The sequence below is a fragment of the Zootoca vivipara genome, chromosome 8 (assembly GCF_965207765.1).
Source record: "Zootoca vivipara chromosome 8, rZooViv2.hap1.1, whole genome shotgun sequence".
NCBI lineage: Eukaryota > Metazoa > Chordata > Lepidosauria > Squamata > Lacertidae > Zootoca > Zootoca vivipara.
Window position 1 is genome coordinate 2,531,543 of NC_142591.1, and position 23,574 is coordinate 2,555,116.

Consider the following 23,574-nt stretch of genomic DNA (forward strand, 5'->3'; position numbering starts at 1 on the left):
TAACAGTGTAAGACTGAACCCTAAATATAACTTACATGAAGTAATATCATTACGAAATAGCAATCTATTTGCATTCTTGGCAAAATCATCTCACAGAAAATCAGTTGAAAAATGGAAGTAGAAAAGGGGCAAAGAGCTGCTTTGGTCACAAATAAGAGTCATGTTAACCACTCCAGAAGCAAGGCATGGTGTTAAAGGAGAGATTTATGCAATAACTTTGAAGTGTACAATATCTATTTGAATATTAAATGTGAAAACATTACATCTGGTTAGATCACTTATATTAATGCTACATAAATTGAAAAGATAGGCAGGAAATCATCACTTAAAATAAAATGGCGATATAAAGGAGAATTATATCGCTACCATACAGTGGATTTGTAACTGGCTGACTGACCGAACCCAAAGGGTGCTCATCAATGGCTCCTCCTCATCCTGGAGAGAAGTGACTAGTGGGGTGCCACAGGGTTCTGTCTTGGGCCCAGTCTTATTCAACATCTTTATCAATGACTTGGATGATGGGCTTGAGGGCATCCTGAGCAAGTTTGCAGACGACACCAAATTGGTAGGGGTGGCTAATACTCCAGAGGACAGGATCACACTTCAAAATGACCTTAACAGATTAGAGAACTGGGCCAAAGCAAACAAGATGAATTTTAACAAGGAGAAATGTAAGGTTTGGCAAAAAAAAAATGAAAGGCACAAATACAGGATGGGTGACACCTGGCTTGAGAGCAGTACATATGAAAAGGATCTAGGAGTCTTGGTAGACCACAAACTTGACATGAGTCAACAGTGTGATGCAACAGCTAAAAAAGCCAATGCAATTCTGGGCTGCATCAATATGAGTATAGCATCTAAATCAAGGGAAGTAATAGTACCACTGTATTCTGCTCTGGTCAGACCTCACTGGAGTACTGTGTTCAGTTCTGGGCACCACAGTTCAAGAAGGATACTGACAAGCTGGAATGTGTCCAGAAGAGGGCAACCAAAATGGTCAAAGGCCTGGAAACGATGCCTTATGAGGAACGGCTTAGAGAGCTGGGTATGTTTAGCTTGGAGAAGAGAAGGTTAAGGGGTGATATGATGTTCAAATATATAAAAGGATGTCATATAGAGGAGGGAGAAAGGTTGTTTTCTGCTGCTCCAGAGAAGCGGACACGGAGCAATGGATTCAAACTACAAGAAAGAAAATTTCACCTAAACATTAGGAAGAACCTCCTGACAGTAAGAGCTGTTTGGCAGTGGAATTTGCTACTAAAGAGTGTGGTGGAGTCTCCTTCTTTGGAGGTCTTTAAGCAGAGGCTTGACAGGCATATGTCAATAATGCTTTGATGGTGTTTCCTGCTTGGCAGGAGGTTGGACTGGATGGCCCTTGTGGTCTCTTCCAACTCTATGATTCTAAGTTACAATGAATACAAATCCTAGCACTAAATAAAAAAAAAGATGCCAAACACGGTCGCCGTGATGAACTGGCACCACATTTGAAACCAAGCCAGTACTTTCTAGAGTTTAATCTGATTATCTCCCTATATGTTCAAGGCAAGTTTCAGAAACAAAGTCCAGTCAAAAAACTATAAAATATGTGCCCTGAATTCTGCTGAACCCAATGAAACAAATTACAAATTATGTACAATACCCAACATAATATCAGCGGATATGAAAAAGACATGATAGTCTAGTCACATATCAAGTCTGCTGGTACAGAGAGAGCAAGTTGCAGCTGACCCAAATGGTGAACTTGGTACTATTGTGAATGTATGAGACCAACCTTTTATCTGTGAATGGGAGCAATTGAAAAGGTGCACAGAGGGGGGAAAACCTTTCTGAAATGGAAAAACTGAAAAGCAAGACGAGGACAAAAAAATTACATGAAGAATATGTGTAGAAAAGGCTAGTTTCTTGAAAAAGAGGAAGTAGCCTTTGAAGGGACATGGAACAACATAAAAGGGGGATTAGGAAAGTAGTCAAACAACTGCTAAAGGCTAAAATAAAAGAACAAAGATTGAGAATAACTGAAGTGCCAAGAACAAGCACTAACACTTTGCATGCATGTGTTTATCATGTGTTTGCAGTCATGCTTCCCCAGTGGTGGGAACAGACTGCTTTCCCAATAGCAGAAAGATGTAACTGGATATACAGAAATTTGAAGATTACTAAGTAGAGTGTGACAGAAATGCAAAAACAAGTGTACGTAAGGCAAAGGCCCCTGGTGATTTGGCTACTGTGTGGCCAAAAGTACTAGAGGTAACTGAGCTGTGCAAGGCCAAACAAGACCCTAGACTTCTCAACATTGGAGCTAGGAAGGGGTGAGGATTGCTGCACAACTTCCATGACAATTCTTGCCCACCATGCAAGAACTGAGAGGAAGGCTGGGGTTTCTCATCACACTTCTTACAACAGGTGAAAATATGTAAGTACTATATACCTCAAGTGAATTGAACTGATATACTAAATTTAAATGTAAAGCAGTATGTTGTTCCAAACACAAGAGAATGCTGGGAATTGGTGTGGAGGGATGGAGGAGACAGAAGACTTAAGACAGCCAGGGGTGGAGCAAGCTGCTTGGGCAACCGGAAAGGCGCACATGCCATGCACCTGGGGGCGGGGGCAATCCACCCTGGGGGCAGGGCGATCGCGCCCGGGGGGGGTGATCCGGCACGGCGGCAATTGCGTCCGGGGGTGAGATCTGGTGTGGTGGCGATCGCGCCCGGGAGGATTTTGTCACCCCCCCCTCAGGGATGACAACCGGGGCAGACCGCCCCCCCTTCCTACGCCCCAGAAGAAAGCTGGTTGCAAAAAACGGGGCAAGAGAGTGAGGACAAGCTGAAAGTGAGAACATTAAAAAAATAAACTATCAAGATATAAATAACTAAGGCTGTAAACTATTAATTTCAATGGGCCTTACCTCTGACACTGTACGAATGCTTTCTCTTTTACTAGCATTTGCACTAGCATGTGAAGCTTGAGAAAGGAAGCTCCCAATTCTGCTACCTCTCTAGAGAAATACAAATAAAAGAATAAAAATGTTTTGTTAAACACCATGTGTACATCTCTCTTTATAGTGGAACAATCAGTATCAATGTTTTAAATAATTTCCAGAGGGACAGCCATGTTAGTCTCTTGCAGCAATGAAGAGTTTTGTGGCACCTTAAAGACTAACAAAGTCATTATAAAACTTCTGAAGCCCCACCCCATACAGCTGGTCTTTTTAAACTGATCTCCTTTAAATTTTCCTTATCGGTTTTTATTCATCCATTATCTATGCTTAATCAAGTATTCTATGTATATGTTTTAATCTATGTTTGGTTCTTGTTCCCAATTAATTTAATAATAATCCAGTTAGAGATACTGTTATGCTATTTATTTAGATGTTTTGCTTATGCTGGTCTGTGACCGTAATAAAGTAAATTCATTCATTCATTCATTCATTCATTCATTCTGAAACAAGTTTTCATCACAATACAGTCCACTTGATCAGATGCTTGAAGTGTTATCCTAAGTGTGTGAACTAGGATATGGGAAACCGGGGTACAAAACCCCACTTGGCTATGAAGCTCACCTTGGGCCAGTCACTGCCTCTCAGCTTAACCTACCTCACAAGATTGTTATTGGGATTTGCTGAGGAGGGGCAGTCATGTATGCTACCTTGAGCTCCTTGGAGAAAAAGGTACGATATAAATACAATCAATATAAAAAATAATAAATAGAGGAGCAGTTTGTGCTCTGAAAGTGCTTCTGGAATCATCTCTGTCACAAGAGGTGACCTCAATGGGTGGGAGAGGCTTTCACCAACTTTGGCTAGTAGGACAACTGTGGCCATTTCTGGAGCAGCATAGCCTAACCACTACCATCCATGTGCTGGTAACCTACAGACTGCATTGCGGCAATGTTTTCCACGTGGGGCTGCCCTTGAAACTGCCCTGGAAGCTGTAACTAGTGCAAAATGCTGTGGCTCCCTGCGGAAGAATATCACTATACAGTGGTACCTCGGTTTATGAACACAATTGGTTCCGGAAGTCTGTTCATAAACTGAAGCGTTCATAAACTGAAGCGAACTTTCCCATTGAAAGTAATGGAAAGTGAATTAATCCATTCCAGACGGTCCGCGGAGTAAGCGTTCATAAACTGAAGCGTACTTTCCCATTGAAAGTAATGGAAAGTGGATTAATCCGTTCCAGACGGGTCCGCGGAGTACTTAAACTGAAGCGTTCATAAACTGAAGCATGGGTGTAATTGGTTCCGGAAGTCTGTTCATAAACTGAAGCGTTCATAAACTTGAAAGTAATGAAAAATGAATTAATCCGTTCCAGATGGGTCCGTGGCGTTCATAAACCGAAAATTCGTAAACCGAGGTGTTCATAAACCGATGTTCCACTGTATTACACAAGAGCTAAAATAATTGCACTGGCTGCAAATTAGCTACTGGGGCTGGTGCATAAAGCCCTATAAGACTTGTGACCAGGACACCTAAAAGATTGTCTCATCCCTTATACACCCAACTGATCACTGTGCTTTGCAGGAGAGGGCATCTTGCAGGTACCACCCTATCTGTGGGTGCATTCCGCATGCTGTAGGAACCTGGACAGAGTAGTGGTGCTACCTTTAGAACTCTGTCCTATTACAGTGGGACCTCGACTTATGAATTTAATCCATTCCGAATGCACACTCGTAGGTCGAAAACTTCATGTTGAGTTTCCCAAAGGAAAAGCGGTTTCCCATAGGAATGCATTGGAAATGGAAAAGTCGAGGAAACCGCATCTAAAAATTCGTAAGTTGAGGAAACTGCATCTAGCTGCGAATGGGTTTTCCGTTCGGATGCCGAAAAAAATCGTAAACGTGCAGCCACTTTTTGTGCTCGCCAGTCGAAAACGTTGGATGTCGAGTACTTCGTAAGTCGAGGTCCCACTCTACATATAAGACAGGCACAATTTCTGCTGTCTTTTTGACATCTGTTGAAGACTTTCAACTTCCAACAAGCCCCATCCCTAGCTCCACGCCATTCCTCTTCAAGCCTGCTCCAACCCTGTGTTTGCCTGACGGAGAAATACTTTCCCCTCATATTAGCCACACCCTGCCTGCCCTGGTCTCCCCCAGGTTTCTCATGCTATCTTCATTGCTTTTTGGTTTCCTTCAGTCTTTTTAAGGGACCAAGGATCTTGGGAGGCTCAGGCAGCTGGGTGCCTTACTCTGCATATTATCATGGAAAATATGCTTCTCTTTCTGAATCACAGAGCTAAAAGTGGGCACAAACTAGACTTACATTTATGTCCCACTCATATCAGTGAGGAAGAAAAGCATGCAACTAGTTCACTCTTCTGAAGTACAAATGGACTCAAAAGAGACCGTGTTTTGTTTGTACTTAGTGTATATTGTCAGTTCATTGCATGTGAACTGCCCTGAGACCTCCAGGTATAGTACGTATAAATTGAATGAATGAATGAATGAATGATCGTTTCTCTGAATGTTATACATTTATATATTGTTAACAATACACTTTTTAAAAACGTGTATTTCCACCATTCATTTCCAAACGCTGTGAGACATCACTTATACCATGCCATGCGATTTTTAAAGTCACCATCTGTTCAATCGTTTTGTTTTCAGTGTAATGAATTCTTTGTGATATTTACCTCACTCTCCGTATCTGGTATTTCTTCTTTTTGACTTGTTACACCAGTTTCATCAGCTGGATGGAGGTGAGAAGTGAAGAGAGAATAAAAAGAAAAAAAATTAAGAGATTAATAACAGGATCAATAATGAAATGGAAAGCAACATGAAGTCCTTTCTCTTACAGGATTGTGTTCTGAGTTTTTATATTCTGTGCTAAACATTTATTCAATTTTGGGCAGCAGGAATGGGGAACCCATGACCCTCCAAATGCTGCTGGACTCCAACTCCCATCAGCCTCAGCCAGCATGGCCCATGGCTAAGGATGATGGGAGTTGCAAGCCTCCCTAGTTTTAGGCAAGGATACTAAAAAAAAATTACCTTAATTTTTTTTAGTATCCCTCATTAGATGCTGAAACTGCTGCTTTAAAAGCAATGTTGCCAATTTTTGCATTAAAAAGTTCCTGTTGCTTTAAGCACTGAACAAAATACAAATGTATTTGCTATTCTCCTTGTTCCATCTTGCTTTCTTTATTTCTCTGCTGCCCTTGGTACATTCAAAATGGTATAATCAATTCTTCCATTACATACTTCCTTAAAACTTCTTACCGCTGAGGTTCTTCTTTTCCTGTTATATGTTTGGCTCTGGTTTCCCAAATTTGAATTTCTTTTTTTAAAGGGGAGGGGCCGAACTCACTCCTTTTCATGCATTTGAGTGTACTTTCACATTTAGTTTGGCATAATGTGAAGGATATAGAGAAATAGTGAAGATTTGGTTACAGGTAGGTAGCCGTGTTGGTCTGACGCAAGTCGAAACAAAATAAAAAAATTCCTTCCAGTGGCACCTTAGAGACCAACTAAGTTTGTCATTGGTATGAGCTTTCTTGTGCATGCACATGAAAGCTCATACCAATGACAAACTTAGTTGGTCTCTAAGGTGCTATTGGAAGGAATTTCTTTATTTTGTAGTGAAGATTTGGTGATTGAAGAGTATTTGCTATTTTGGATCTCCTTGACTGCCTTGACTGATACTGCAATAAATTTCTTCATTGGTTTCCCAAACGGACATCTGGGAATAATACATGTACATTCCAGAAAAACTAATGGGACTTGAGAGTCTGTTATTGCCTGCACAACTAAGATTGCCTGCACAAGTAAGATACTGTTATGATACATTATTCGCATTTATTTATATATTGCTTTTAAACCACAAATGCCTCAAAGCTGTGAACATCTTAAAACAAAATACTGTACAGATCATTTAAGTGACACAGAGAAATTTGTAAGCAAAGCAAAATGACAGCAAATTCACAACATATGAGGGCCAGAGTAAATCCTTCCCAAGGTAGAGAATTAAAGGGTATGTTCATAAACCTCATATCCTACACACTTAGGCTGCAAGAATTCAAAAGCAAGTCCTATTGAATTCAATGAGGCTTATTCTCAAGTAAATGTGGTTTCAACTGCAGTCTTAGGGGTTGGAAACATGAACAGATAATGAAAAACACTAACAGTAAAAAAACAAGCTTACCCCACATGGAATAATTAAGGATGCTCTCAGCACAACATATTCTAACTATTTTGGGTGAACAAGTAATTAGCATACTTAACTGCCAAAAAATATTTTTTAATCTAATAGGGATACATTTTACATGCAAATTAATTAGAGCTTCAGAACTTCCTTTAAAGATGCTTATAATTCACCAGCATCAGTTTAATTACTGCATTATTACTGTGATTTAGATATGCCAAGAATAAATATTGGCGGACCATAACCTTTATTTTAACTATAATTTTTAAAAAGTCCTTAAACAATGTAATAGGAAGAGATGAATTAATACTGGAGGTGAAAATCACCAGGTTGGCTGAAAAAGTCAATTCAATGTGAAACCTACAACAGAATAATTCATCCTCTGTTAGAAATGCTGTAACTACGGTACTAATTTCTAATTCCAGATACAGCAACAACCAAATTACTATAATTATTGTGAAATATACCACTTATATCAAGATGGCTTAAAAAATGTTTTTTATTATTACATTTTCAGAGAGAGAAAATATACAATCATTTTCAACCTAATCAGCTCAAAACCCTTATTTATTAAAGCTGCATGAAAACATAATTATTTGTAAAAGCAAACTTATGAAACAGCATTTGTCAAACCAAGCGCAAAACATAATGGTAGCATCCCCTGCTGGTGTAAATTTTTACATGGGTTAATTTAAACACATTTCAAAGTTACACACAATACCGTAACCACAAAAAGCAGGTTTTGGAAGCAGTACATTTACTTGCAAGAGCTCAGTTAAAGCCCCTACTGATAATGCATTTTCCCCAGGCTCATGCATGTCATTATCTTTCAGTTACAAGTTAACAACGTTCAAACTCACTAAGTTTGAATATTTTTTGCCTCGGACTTTGGTGAAGATATTAACCCTTGTGACATTCTAACGCCCATGGAAAACATTCATACTAAGTACTCCCCCTTGTTTCTCATTGGAGACAGCAGTGGAGAGGGGTAGGATTCTATCTGTAATAGCAGACTCTCACCTGGGGGCTAGGTATAGAAACCACTTTCTCTAACCTAACAGACTGGGCAATTTCACCTATTTCCTTTCTTCTCTGAACAAGAAAAGAGGGGGAAATCTACTACAAAAATGAGTTTCTCATATACCGTAAATACCACCTACTTCCCTTGTCTCTCATCTGAGGGTTTAACAATATTTAAACCAATGCAGTTAATTAAACTGTACAAAGCATTGCATTTTTACCTGTCTCACTTGGCTTCCGTGGTGGCTTAAGAATGTCATCTGGGTGTGGTTTACATAGTCCGTGGAAGGGACCCAAGTCAAAACAGTCATGAAGCAACTGTATACTCACTTCAGAGCATATACTCATGAAGCCCACTGCTTTGCCATCATCCTGAAACATGATAATTGAACAGATGTCAATCTTTTTTTAAAAAAGTATTTCAAAAGCTAAGAAGGAACACTAGTGCTTTTTTCTTGGGGGGATACAGGGGTATGGTATGCATAACCCTAAACATTTTATGGATCTACGTTTGGCCTCATTGAGGGGCAGTATTTCAATATAAGTAGGAAAATGAGAGTACCCCTAACTTTTTTTTAGGAAAAAAAGCACCGAGGGAAACCATTGGCCAATCTAATTCAATGTGCCCTAAAGAATGCTCTCTCATATAACACAGCTAAAGCATGTCTGGCAGAGAATATCTTAAATAGAAATATTTACAAGAAATATCTATTTATTGTGGTGAAATTTTAACAGCAAACCGAGCAATGTATTATAATATAGAATTTATTAGAGAAGTGTATTTGTTAATATGCAATGCCAAATGCAATGTGAAATCATTGAAATTAGAATATTATTTTCATGGGGAATGTTTGCTTAAAAGTAGCTGAGGACAGATATGAATTAATCATGTTTTAATGTGCTTGGAACTGCCACTGTGCTAACCCTGCTATGTGAGAGTAAAGAATCTCTCTTCCAAACCTCTCTCTCCAACGGTCTTGGCAGAAATAAATACTCCTGGATAGGAAATGCCCAAAGACCTCCTGATTGTATTTTATGGACACCTCAAAGCGGTAGAAATTACAATCTATTTAATAACAGTTTACTGAATGGCCATTTGTCAAGACTGAAAAAGATCCCATTACAACAGAAACATGGTTAATAAGAACTTGGGAAATTAAAAAATACAAACAAAAAAAGATACTTGGATGAATCCTAAGCATGTTTATTCAGAAGATCTCCTTGATAAATATGCTTAGGATCTTCCCAGTCAAAATTTGTAAAATTAAACTTTAGAGCAAGTGTGGGGAACCATCCCTCACCTTTCTCTCCCAGGACTAATTTTCAATGGGACAATTTTCATTGGCACTGCACCTGGGAAGAAAGAGAGTAAACTCCCCTTCTCTGTATTCTGTGTTTCCAATGAAAAGCAGGGCTGCCTGCCTTAACTAGTGTGACTTCGTGTTTAGTGCTACATCTTGTTTGGCCCTTTGTTACCCACAGAAGTCATAGCACCAAGGAAAAAGGCCCTGTCATTTAGCATCATGCAATTGTTTGACCAAGAGTATTAGACAAAAATAGCTCTCCAAGTGGTTCAACTTTTCGTCTAGGTCCTAAACCAATATTTTTCTAAAGGACTGAATTGACACAGCTGGCATCAACACTTCAATAAAAATAAAAACACATATAGTTCCCCTTCCCCCCTTGATGATTTGTTTGCTTAGCTGAACAAAGCTGGAGCCCTGCAGTTGCTTGGCTCCAATGTAATTTTAGGCCCAAGGCTCAGCTGAAGCTGATTAAACAATCCATCTGCCATATGTGAAAGAACCTGCCAGCTTCATTCTTTGGAGGGCAAACTGACTTCTGTCTTGGCCCACATGGCAGTGCTTTTCCAAGCTGGAGCAGCACTGATGAACCTCTGAAGGATTTTCTTGGCTTTGTATTGGTAATTGCCAGACAAGGATGCAATATTTATAAGATAAGCTTTGAACAAGTGTTTTACTCTGCTAAATGATTAATTGAAATCAAGCTGTAAGCAAGCTACACTGGTGTCATTAAAACTAAGGAGTTTTTCAACATTGAGACTGATGAACCTTCTTTGCACTCAAAAATAAATAGGGCTATGAACTCTTAACACTTGAACACATGGTGATGCAACTCCCTTAAAAACAGATAAATGGATAGATACACAATGTATGACTAAAATTGACATACCACTGGCTAGTATTTTATTTTTGCTTGCAAAAAGTTTCACAGCTATACTCTGCCATTTCCTTAATTCTTTACTTACTGATAATTAATTGCTGCATTGATTCAAGAGCAGCAGGCAAAGCCCTGAAGATGATTCACCAAGAGGGAAGTCCCTTTCCCCCTGGAAGTACTAGATCCTTAAAGGTAAAGGTAAAGGGACCCCTATTGTTTTCTCAGGTATTTGGAAATTAATCCAAATACCTGAGATATTGGCACATACAGTAGGTACATATTGGCACATACAGTAACCATCAAAAAGGCAAAAAGCAGTAGACCAGCAGTTATTTTGTAATAAGATTATGACTCACCTCACAAACTACAGCACGATTTTCTTCATCTTGTGCTTCTATCAGTTCAGCAAGGAAGTAATCTCCATAGGTTTTTCTCAGGGTATCATTGTGGCGTGCAAAGATAGGGGTGAGATCATCATGGTCTTCCACTCTACAGATGAGATGACTTGTTTAAGAATGTCTGGAAACAATCTACATTTTACTTTGCAGAAGACAAAGTTTGCAAAATAAATAAATAAATCATGTGTAAGATGTCCAATGTACAGAGGATCTTCTTAAAACCAGGATGAGAGTAGATGACCTTGAAATATATTCCAGTTAATTTGATATTTCAGTGCACTTGTGAAATGGCCCTTGCATCCAGCAGAATGACTTCATTTGAGCCAAAGCTTACCACATACCAACAAATTTCAGTTTGCGTTTCAGCACTGCAGCATTAAAAAACAACAAAAAAACAACCAAAAAACCAGGCATAGGCAAACTCAGCCCTCCAGATGTTTTGGGACTACAACTCCCATTATCCCTAGCTAACAGGACCAGTGGTCAGTGATTTTAAGCGGACTGGTTCACAAGAAAAACCTTGGCTTAGTTCAGTGCAGTGTGGGAACAAAAAGAACCAGCGAGGAGCAAAGCAACTGTGAGCCAGCAGCCTGCATATTTTGTGCTCCCTATAAGCCATAGGTTGGCTTACCATATCAGATGAACCAGGACAGTATACTTCAAATGGCAGGTGGGAGTTCAATTGACCCTGTTCCTCCATACAAAAGCAACCAGCTAAAAACACTAGAAACTAGAATGATTCTCCCTCACACTTAGTTTTATACATATAGAAGGGTGTTTTTTTTATGTGGTAGAACATTCAGTCATGTGCACCCTCATCTGAAGAATAAAGTGCTGGAGCTCAGACACAAAAAGACTGCCCAAGTGAGAACTAGGCCACAGGAAGTTCCAGCATTTAGAAATTGCTGGAGAATGAGAACTCTGAAATATCACTGCTTTCTTTGCTTATGTAATACAGAATTTCTTTGCAATATAGAAAAATATTCCACATAGTATTTAAACATAGGGAAATACGTCATGAATAGAACAGATAATTAGCCAACTCATAACCATATAAATTATTGACCAAGCTAAAACTTGGAAAGGAACGAAAGGTAGATATGAAAATGACTGACTTAGAATTTGTGAGGCTACAAATGAAAAAGGGAGCAGGTAGGTAACTATCACAAAAATCACACAATAATGTATAACTGTTACCTGGCACAGCGGACATACAGCTGGGGACAATATTGGTGCCTGTGTGTCACATATAGATTACAGTCGGAATCCCACGTTGAACCTGCTATGCTCTCCACTGGTGAAAAAGCAGGTGCTAAGTCTTTGCCTGAAGACAATAAAATATTCTGAAAATGATTCATGATTTGCACTAAATATCTTCAGCCACTAGTAAACATGCTTCAGTAAGCAATGTTTTTGGTTTCTGGTACAAATCTTGCTGTTAGTTGAACATTTTTAATAAAGAGAGACATCACATACCTAAAGTGAAATAAGGGTTATGAACCAAGATAGGCTGGATGATTCTTGTTAGTGTCTCAGTTTTTCCTCATTATACTTTTTTATTCATTCAGTATAAAATGAATAACTACCAAGAGCTTTTGAACAAAAGATGAGCTCAAACCCAAGCCAATACTTTTATATTAAATGTTGATGTCAGAGAGGACAGAAGAATTCTATAAATTTTGACTTGTCTTAATCAGCACACAGGTGTTTCCATATCTAGTATATGCTAGACCTGCTGTTGTCATTTAATCATGGTATATTTTCCAAATGCTCTTAATATAAAATATTTTACTAGTTCATTGTTTTTCTCAACTTTTGGCAGGTATTATCCAGTATAGCTCCTTCATGGATCAATGCCTTGTCGTGGCGAAGAGGCTTGAATAACTCAGAGAAGCTATGAGCTATGCCATGCAGGGCCACCCAAGATGGACAGGTCATAGTTGAGAGTTTTGACTAAACGTGATCCACCTGGAGAAGGAACTGGCAAGCTACTCCAGTATCCCTGCCAAGAAAACTCCATGGGCAAAGACAACAGGCATATAAAAGTTATGACGCTGGAAGATGAGCCCCTCAGGTCGGAAGGAGTCCAACATGCTACTGAGGAAGAGCGGAGGACAAGTACAAGTAGATTCAGAGCTGATGAAGTGGCTAGGCCAAAGCCGAAAGGTCGCTCAGTTGCGGATATGCCTGGAAGCGAAAGGAAAGTCCAATGCTGTAAAGAAAAATATTGCATAGGAATCTGGAATGTAAGAACCATGAACCATGGTAAGCTGGAGGTGGTCAAAAATGAGATGGCAAGAATAAATATTGACATCCTGGGCATCAGTGAACTAAAATGGATGGGAATGGGCGAATTCAGTTTGGATGACCATCATATCTACTACTGTGGGCAAGAATCCCATAGAAGAAATGGAGTGGCCCTCATAGTCAACAAAAGAGTGGCTAAAGCTGTAATGGGATGCAATCTCAAAAATGATAGAATGATCTCGATAAGAATCCAAGGCAGACCTTTAAACATCACAGTAATCCAAGTTTATGCACCAACTACCGGTGCTGAAGAAAGTGAAATTGACCAATTCTATGAAGACTTACAACACCTTCTAGAAATGACACCAAAGAAGGATGTTCTTCTCCTTATGGGGGATTGGAATGCTAAAGTAATGGCAAGTTTGGCCTTGGCGTTCAAAACGAAGCAGGGCAAAGGCTAATAGAGTTCTGTCAAGAGAACAAGCTGGTCATCACAAACACTCTTTTCCAAAAACACAAAAGATGACTCTACACATGGACATCACCAGATGGGCAGCATCAAAATCAGATTGATTATATTCTCTGCAGCAAAAGATGGAGAAGCTCTATACAGTCAGCAAGAACAAGACCTGGAGCTGACTGTGGCTCAGATCACCAGCTTCTTATAGCTGGACCAGAGCACTCCAGGCACTCCTGTCTTCCACTGCCTCCTGCAGTTTGGTCAGACTCATGTTGGTAGCTTCGAGAACACTGTCCAACCATCTCATCCTCTGTCGTCTCCTTCTCCTTGTGCATCAGGGTCTTTTCCAGGGAGTCTTCTTTTCTCATGAGGTGGCCAAAGTATTGGAGCCTCAGCTTCACGATCTGTCCTTCCAGTGAGCTATTGACAAGTAGTTTTCCATAATTGTTTATATTGGTACCAAGTAAAATATAGGATCTGGAGTTCAAGCTGAAGAACTAGGATAGTAAGACACACTATTTGCTTCCTCTTGTACCAATATTGAGAGCCATCTAAGGCACAGGAACATGGGTTTGCTGGTGAGCTTTTGCATTACATCCAGGAGTGTACTGGAGGAGCCCATATTACAGGACTTTTAGGGAAGTAAAATTGTAAAAATAAAAAAACAATGCACACTTTTTAATTTTTTTAAAAAAATCTTTATTTATTACAAATGCAAGCTGTGCACACTTATGCAGTTTGAAGGCCAACTACAAGTTACTTGTTGATATGTATCATTTTATTTCATTTTAATAATGGATCCATTGATCATCATATTTTTTCCTCCCCTCAGAAAAACCGGGGGATGGTTTAATTTTAATTTTTACTAAATGAACAAGAGGTTGGAAAAAGATTAAGAAGTCCCCTCCCCCAGCCGACCATCCCTCCCATAGATGCTGTCCCTTGGGGGTGAGAAACATGTTTGGGAAAATAACAACATTATATGCAGTTTAGGCCTTAGGTGATCTGGCAAAAAACTACACCTCTGCTTGAAGCACAACTACCGTATTCAAGAGAAACCATACCACCAGCTCCCTAAATGTTTTAGGACTTCAACATGTCTTACCTAAATCCTCCTCATATGGTACAAAGAGAAGTATGAAATGCAGCTCGGGGATAGTTTTAAAAACAGTCCTGAATAAAAAAGAGAATTATATATAGTAATAGCTTTTGTTTTAGCTCTGAAAAACATTTATTTTGCACTCAAATATTGGTTATTGTGTTTGAAATTTCTCTGTTAAATAAGATGGGCAATAAAGGTAAAGGTAAAGGGACCCCTGACCATTAGGTCCAGTCGTGACCGACTCTGGGGTTGCGCGCTCATCTCGCATTATTGGCCGAGGGAGCCGGCGTATACCGTGTTTCTCATATTATAAGACATGTCTTATATTTATTTTTTCCTCAAAAAAAACCACTATGGCTTATTTTCAAGGGATGTCTTATTTTTTTCCTCCTCCTCCTGCCACGGCTGGCATTGCTGCTGCGCCTATCACTATGTCTCATTTTCGGGGTATGGCTTATATTCCTTGAATGCTTAAAATCCTGCTATGGCTTATTTTATGGGTATGTCTTAAAATATGAGAAACAGGGTAGCTTCCAGGTCATGTGGCCAGCATGACAAAGCCGCTTCTGGCAAACCAGAGCAGCATATGGAAACGCCGTTTACCTTCCCGCTGTAGCGGTTCCTATTTATCTACTTGCATTTTGACGTGCTTTCGAACTGCTAGGTTGGCAGGAGCTGGGACCAAGCAACGGGAGCTCACCCCGTCACAGGGATTCGAACCGCCGACCTTCTGATCAGCAAGCCCTAGGCTCAGTGGTTTAACCACTTATTTTCTCTGTTAAATAAGATGGGCAATAAGATATAGTAAAACAGGAAGGCATTTTTACAAAAGGAGAAGCTGTACCACATAAAATGATGGGGAAATTCCAGAGACAATTTATTTTAAGGCTAAATGAGAGCTTGCAGAAAACCAACCTGATCTCAGGCTGAAGCAAATAAATTATGCTTAATCATTCAGGTTAAATCTGCAGGTTTCTTATTAAACTGAGGTATGAGCTATAGGAAGCAGAAGAGGTATTATGTAATTCAGCCTTATCCTGATTTCAGGCCAAGGTTATCTAACTGGATCAATGAGTTCTACCAAACACACTTTTAATATTCCATAGGAAACTGACCCACAGCCTACTGAAAAAAGTGGTACTTTTTCTGCTTCATCCTATTAAAGACTGAGTCAGTATACTTGATAAGGGATTGAAAGAATTAACTGCAAGCTGTACTACATGATGAAGCACAGTAAACATTTATATATTTTCATTCTAATAAATGTTTCCAAAGCTAACCTAACATGTTATTTTTCATAAATAAGTCTGATTTTGTCCTCTATTTGGAAAATTCAGACTGTATTTTTCTTGTAATTTCTGTTCAATCTGCACAAAAACTGGCTAGCTAAGCAAAAGACAAAATAAATCAAATATCACATGATCAAGTACCACATACAAAATTCAACGTTCTTTCTGTCTGTCTCTATGACACACGCACACAGCATGTGAATCAATACCTCAAAGTTTGTGCAAATACTTGGAACCAATGGCTAATTCACATAGATATTTTCGTCTGTCACTAGGAAGGTTGTTATGCTTGTGAGAACTAAAATAGGTAATGTGGAAGTTATCTATTTACATAACCAAGACTCTCCTTGTAACAGTAAAACTTGAAAATACAGACTGAAAACAGCATTGCCTGCAATCCGGTGAATATTTGTACATACATGCTACCAGCTAAAACGGGATTTAAGCACTTTAATTATTATTTAATTAAAACACCAACCAGGACCTCCACAGACTTCACTATATAAATCAACTTACGTCATAATTTCATGGCAACATTCAACAGCATAGTCATCTGTCGTCACAAAAAGATGCAGAAATAGTGTATTTAAAGGCTGTGAATGAAAGAAACAAACAATTCAGCACAACTTCCATTCAATCAAATAAACTGCAAAATAGCAACTTAGGGACTGATCTTGCAAAATATGTGTACAAAATGCTGCAACAAAATAGTCACATAATTAGTTAGCTACAGAATTAAGTCATTTAAAAACATCTATTTAAAGCACAATAGTATCAATTATGTTCATTAGCAGAGATAACAGTGCAATCCTATGAGTGTCTACACAGAAGTATGCCCATTGATTCCAAAGAACTTGCTCTCAAGCAAGTGAATATAGGTTTGCAGATACAGTCATACATTGGGTTAAGTACGCTTCAGGTTGAGTACTTTCAGGTTAAGTACTCCATGGACCAGGAAGTGTTTACTTCCGGGTTCTGCCATGTGCGCATGCGCAGAAGCACTCTATCGGCGCTTTGCACATGCGTGCTATAGCTGCTCGGGTTAAGTACTTTTTGGGGTGCGAATTAAGTAATTAAGTACTTAACCCGAGGTACCACTGTAAATGTTAATATTTTTTCATCTACAATACTGTCTTATTTATTTTATAGTACAGTACATTGATTATTGCCTTCATTTTATGGATCAATGGTCTCGTTAGTCAGTAAAATTCGAGTTAAATTGCTGTTTTAGGGGGTGTTTTCATAGTCTGGAACGGATTAATCCACTTTCCATTACTTTCAATGCGAAAGTTTGCTTCAGGTTAAGTACAAACTTCCACAACCAATTAAGTACTTAACCTGTGGTACCACTGTAAATAGCTACAGATTAAATTTCCACAGGACTGCCATAATAAACTCAGAACTCCTGATAGAGGTATCCCACGGCTGAAAAAGGTTGCTGACCCCTGCTGCTATTCCACTGAGGACAGCTCATACTCTAAAGAGATACTGGATTTAGGGCTACGGTTAACGTGGAGCTAGACCTTTAATGACTAATATACTATTTCCAGGGCTGCATTATTTTATATATTCAAAGCAGTGGCAAACATTTTTAAGAGAGAAGCTTCAGGCAAAAGTTTAACCCTTCCCTCAGCCATTGGGTTCCATTCTCCAAAGCTGGGATGTACTGATGCCTAAAAATGCCAACATGGGAGGCAAACACCTTCCCCAATGAGAGTTCCAGATGAGCAACTGCAACCGACAAGGCTATGCCATGGGTCATATCTAAAGGCAGGGACTCCCTCACTGATCTCAAAAACTTGGTTTGGCAGCTATTGGCATAGGTATCCCTTTAAGTACTTGGGCCCCAAGCTTTTCAGGGCTTGTACATCAGCACCAACACCTTGAATTGGCCCAACAGCTCACAGAAATTCATCTCCTTGACATCTGATGGGAGGACGTTCCACAGGGTGGGCACCAATGCTAAGAAGGTTGTCTGCCTGTTTCCTTCTAACTTCACTTCTCACAGTGAGCTTGATCTCAGTGTCTGGGCTGAACAATTGGGGTGGAGAGACGCTCCTTCAGGTATACAGTGCCAAGGCCATTTAGGCCTTTAATGGTCAGCACCAACAGCTTGAATTGTGCTCGGAAATGTACTGGGAGCCAGTGTAGATAAACTGCCCTGGTACAGAAACATATAGTGAACAAGCCAGAGCTGGGTTTATGACAGTGTTCACCACTAAACCACCTGGGCCTCTAGAGAGAACTTAGAATTCAGGAGTACCCTGAAGATATGCCCCTATTCCTTCAAGGGGAGTGCAACCCTATCCAGAAGAGGCCATCTGCCTAATTTTGGAACCAGAGAATCAGTATAGCAGTCTTGTCGGGATTCAATTTCAGTTTAATTAGACTAGCCCATCACTGTCAATGCCACACACAATGGCCCATCACTTGCACAGCCTCTTCTGATTCAGGTGGAATGGAGAGAGCGAGCAAGGTATCATCAACACATTGGTGACACCATACTCCAAAACCCCAGATGATGTCTCCCCATGGTGTCATATAGATATGGGGACAGAATGGAACCCTGTGGGGGTCCATAGCCACAACTTCCAAGGACCCAAGCAGAAGTTTATTTATTTTATTGAATTTATATACCACCCTATACCTGCAGGTCTCAGGGCAGTTCACAGAATAAAATCAGAATATCAAACCACAAAATACATAATCAAAACAACAGCAACAACAACAACAACCCAATAACACCCCCCAACATATTAAGTCCCTCAATGCTCTCTGGTAGTGAGCCAACAGGTAGGAACATAACCACTGTAACATAGTGCTCAGCAGGAAAGACCAGATCAAGAGCATGTTCTACAATAAAGCGATAAAGGGGGCAGCTGAATGAATTGATTCCAATGGCAAGTGAAGTGATATCAGTTAGAGTCTAAGAGAGAAGTGCAGCAGCAATGGGGATACATCTTGGACATACATACATACACACACACACACACACACACACACATGTAACGAGAGTAGGAAACTAGTTTTAAAGAAATTGTATTAAATGAAATTAATTCAGTTTGATTGTAATAATTAAGAAAATCAATAAAAATAATTGGCAAAAAAGAAGCATGTTCTGGGCCCATGATCAGATAAGCTAGAGCATGCACACTCAGTTCAGTTATGGAAGTTGCAGGACAGTGGAGTAAGTGGTAGATCAGAACAAGACCAGAAGCACTATAGCAGTTTACTATGAATATACAATGTCTATTAAAAAAAGGTAAAGGACCCCTGGACAGTTAAGTCCAGTCAGAGGCAACTATTGGGTTGCGGTTCTCATCTCACTTTTCAGGCTGAGGGAGCTGGCGTTTGTCTGCAGAGAGTTTTCCAGGTCATGCGGCCATCATGACTAAACCGCTTCTGGCACAATGGGACACCATGACGAGTGCCAGAGCGCATGGAAACACAGTTTACCTTCCCACCTATTTATCTACTTGCACTAGTGTGCTTTTGAACTGCTAGGTTGGCAGAAGCTGGGACAGAGCAATGGGAGCTCAGTCTGTCACGACTTTCCGATCAGCAAGCCCAAGAGGCTCAGTGGTTGAGACCACAGCGCCACCCGCTCCTCTTATGATGGCTATATATAGTGTCAGAGAGAATATATGTTAGAAGACATGTATATGCTTCTAACAGCTAAACTGGAGGGAGCACATGCTAGCTAGATAACAGTTTCATGTGAACAGTGTAACATCAATGTGTAAATTCAGCTCTGTTCAGAATTGTGGAGGTTTCCCTGCAAACAGGCAAAGAAAGCTGAGTGGAGATTATACAGGTGCTGCCTACTTTGGCTTTTTGTTGTTTTTCTCTTCTTATCTTATACCTTCCTCTCTCTACCAACACTCTAGGAAAAGTAGCTGCTAAAGGAGATACAGTATATAAAATGCATGAAGAAAAGTTATATTTGACAGTCTCTATTTACATCAAAAGTTACATTTGATAGTCTCTATTTGCCAGGAGGTGATCCCATCACCTCCTGGCAAATATAAGGGGAAGAAATGGAGGCAGTGAGAGATTTTACTTTCTTGGGCTCCTTGATCACTGCAGATGGTGACAGCAGTCACAAAATTAAAAGACGGCTGCTTCTTTGGAGAAAAGCAATGACAAACCTAGACAGCATCTTAAAAAGCAGAGACATCACCTTGCCAACAAACGTCCGTATAGTTAAAGCTATGGTTTTCCCAGTAGTGATGTATGGAAGTGAGAGCTGAACCATAAAGAAAGCTGATCGCCGAAGAATTGATGCTTTTGAATTATGGTGCTGGAGGAGACTCTTGAGAGTCCCATGGACTGCAAGAAGATCCAACCTATCCATTCTGAAGGAAATGAGTCATGAGTTTGACCAAACTGCAGGAGGCAGTGGAAGACAGGAGTGCCTGGCGTGCTCTGGTCCATGGGGTCACGAAGAAGAGGAGTTTGGATTTGATATCCCGCTTTATCACTACCCGAAGGAGTCTCAAAGCAGCTAACAATCTCCTTTCCCTTCCTCCCCCACAACATACACCATGTGAGGTTAGTGGGGCTGAAGAAGTGTGACTAGCCCAAGGTCACCCAGCAGCTGCATGTGGAGGAGCGGAGACGCGAACCCGGTTCCCCAGATTACGAGTCTACCGCTCTTAACCACTACACCACACTGGCTCTCAAGAGTCGGACACGACTAAACAACAACAACAACTTTTTCTATTTACTTCAGGGAGCCTTCCAAATTCTTTTACCATTTAGAGCCCAGCATGCACGGAGGATGGTTTTGACATGATCAGTAGAATAGACAGGATTTGAGATGGTGTGTAAAATAAGCCTCTTCTGTCGATCCCACCCCCTTTGGCCTATGATCAAGAAAATGTTTATTTCCACTTATCTTCAAACTGTAGTACCGTGTATTCTGGCGTATAAGACGACCAGGCGTATAAGACGACCCCCGACTTTTGAGAAGATTTTCCTGGCTTTAAAAAGTAGTCTTATACGCAGGAATATACAGTACTGTACATCTTTCCTATGAGGAGTGTGGCTATTCTCCAATATATTCAAGCAGGTATCCACAGGAAAGAGGCAACGAATCAAAGCAAAATGGCCTGGTTTGCACATAATACTAAGCCAAAATATGGCTTAGCATAAATGAGCAGTACAGGTATAGAGATCAAAAACCAGACTGCCTCACTCATCCCCTGTTCTGCTGCTACGATATTAGAAGTGATGCATAGCATTATGTGTGAATCTGGGCTTGTAGTTTATTTGGTGTTTACTACTTACGGTTTGCTTGGAACAAGACAAACCACAAACTGCGATTCACACATAATGCTAAGCCAAATAATGGCTTAGCTCCATGTACTGTGGGGACAGCAGGAGCAGGAAAGGAGGGAAATGGCTGCATTTTCACTCTGTGGAGCAGCACGCTTGCTCATTAATTATTAGCTGTGGCTTGGCTTAGTGTTATGTACATTTCCACATTTACCTTCATGAACAGGACAATTAAAATTACTTTGCTCAAGCGTGCACAGTATAAGTGGGCCTTGTCTATTCTCTGCAATGACCCCACACAATATGTAAAACCTTTATCATTAACATTTTGAAGGGGGGGAAATGTTCCTTACCGTACACTTGTTTTGAACATAATTTTGTTCTAAGTACTGTTCCCAATTGGCTTGATCAACAACATCCCAATTGGGATAGTCCAGAAAGACAGCATGAGCAACAGTTACATTCTTCTGATTAACTAAAGTCACCGCAAGATTGGCTTTTTCTCTGTAAAACAAACATTTAACTCTTGTTAACGAAACAACTAACAGGAAATTAGATGCACTATAAATGGTTGCAGTGCTGCTACTCACAAAAGATAGATGACATTAATTCTGCCAAATAATCTTTCTGTATTATATTTCATGTGATGGACAATATTAGGAATATCATGGGATTCTGTTCTTCTAGCACTGAATATGACAGAAGATGGTGTAGATGATACTGTTGCAGGAGACAGTGAAGACATTGTGCAATCTGCAGCAAAAAAGAAAAGAAAATATTTCCTATTCTTCAAATAAATGACTGACAGTAAAACATATCACTGAGAATCACAAAAATGAATTCATACAATTTAAACATAAAATGATTTCAACAGCCAGATACTAGTCATATTTCCCTGATGTATTTGAATTAAACCTACACTTACAATGAAATAAGCTCACTTAGAATTGTAGACTGACGTTTATTTGGTTAGAATTGGGAAATTTGTAATTTATGCTTCATCTTAATATATGTTACAATATTCCTATAACTGCTCTGCTTTCACAAAGCAGGTCTACAACACCACCATAGTCTTCTTGTATTTGTCAGCTGTCACATTTAAATAATGGGAGTTACCGTTTTGTACAGAGATTGACAGATCAGTCTGGGGTGAGACTCAGAATCAGAATCAGGATAAGAAGTACTGAGGTGACAGACCTCAGAGAAATAACCTCTTCTAGCACCAACAAAAAATATGGAACCAGTAATATGACTGAGATTGACAGATCAGTCTAATTCTGTTCGGTTTCCCTTTTGCATGGTTAGCCCCTCATTCCCTTCCATCGCATTTCTGCATAAATGTGTGGTAATAAAAAAAAATCACACAAACCTCTAGATCCCCCCATCCCCCACTTACATTTTCACAACGTAGTCTGCCATTTACATTTTTTATAATCTTGGTAAAAGCTGCTTGGAGCAGCTAGGAAGCAAGGTTCTTGTGATAAGAGTGGAAAACAGAGCTACAAATGGTCTTGGGAGCACTCCACTCAGAGCACCTCATAGAACTTCAGGGTGTGTGTAGATTCCCATGAAGAATTTGTCTGATCTGTCTGTTATCCAGGTGGTGTGGATCAGGTGAATTCACCTGAAATAGAGGACAGGAGAGGAATCCCACCAAATTTCTCCTCCAGAATCCCTAGTTTTGTAAGGTTATGTACTGTCCTTAGCACCACTACAGAGCTCTAGGAATGGCAGTGTTCAATGGAGATTATTTTGAAGTGAAGTGTGCATAGAACTGGCATGCCTCGAGTACATTCAGGTATAGAGAAGGACATTGATAATAATTGAGTATTACTGAGTGTTAGGTAAAGGTAAAGGGACCCCTGACCATTAGGTCTAGTCATGACCGACTCTGGGGTTGTGGCGCTAATCTCGCATTATTGGCCGAGGGAGCCGGCGTACAGCTTCCAGGTCATGTGGCCAGCATGACAAAGCCACTTCTGGCGAAGCAGAGCAGCACACGGAAAATAGATCCTTAGGACGATGTAAAAGTATAAACACTTTTCCTCTAATGAACTTCATAGCAGAGTTTACAGTTACTACTGCGAAACTAAAACAAGAAACTGGCTGGCAACTGCTTTTCAATCATAAGCAGTCACTTCTGCCTGAGGTAAAGAAACCAATGTTTCATTGGACTGAAGCCAGAACATAGCAGAGAACACTAGCAAACCAATGAAATTCAAGGGCTTATAACAAACCTAGACTAATTATTCTATTACTTATTATTCTGTTGCTTGGAGACAGAACTTCCCAGTTATTTCTGATGCTATGACAAATCCCTATATTCTGATCATCATCATCATTCTTTATTCGACCGTCAGTCAGAAAAGATACATTTCTCAGTACAAAGTTAAAACATCTAAGACATCTAAAAACTAAAATAAAACATGGGCAGCACTAATAAAGGCTATACAGATAGA

General features: G+C 39.9%; 1 protein-coding gene across 5 annotated transcripts in view; it reads right to left on the bottom strand.

Annotated features, from left to right (window-relative positions):
- CFAP61 (cilia and flagella associated protein 61) overlaps window positions 1-23,574 on the bottom strand; it is a 107,635-nt gene that overhangs the window by 80,448 nt on the left and 3,613 nt on the right. For 4 of the 5 annotated variants that reach the window (XM_088675918.1, XM_088675917.1, XM_035101986.3 and 1 more), the window contains exons 2-10: window positions 21,706-21,868; window positions 21,469-21,619; window positions 16,355-16,431; window positions 14,553-14,620; window positions 11,938-12,064; window positions 10,699-10,831; window positions 8,383-8,533; window positions 5,634-5,689; window positions 2,909-2,998 (exon numbers count right to left, since the gene is read on the bottom strand). In XM_088675918.1, coding sequence (XP_088532044.1) covers window positions 2,909-2,998; window positions 5,634-5,689; window positions 8,383-8,533; window positions 10,699-10,831; window positions 11,938-12,064; window positions 14,553-14,620; window positions 16,355-16,431; window positions 21,469-21,619; window positions 21,706-21,860 — 1,008 coding nt within the window. In that variant the 5' untranslated portion in view covers window positions 21,861-21,868. Of the gene's footprint in view, window positions 1-2,908; window positions 2,999-5,633; window positions 5,690-8,382; window positions 8,534-10,698; window positions 10,832-11,937; window positions 12,065-14,552; window positions 14,621-16,354; window positions 16,432-21,468; window positions 21,620-21,705; window positions 21,869-22,511; window positions 22,740-23,574 lie in introns of all 5 variants that reach the window. The other variant, XM_088675916.1, reaches the window with a different exon arrangement.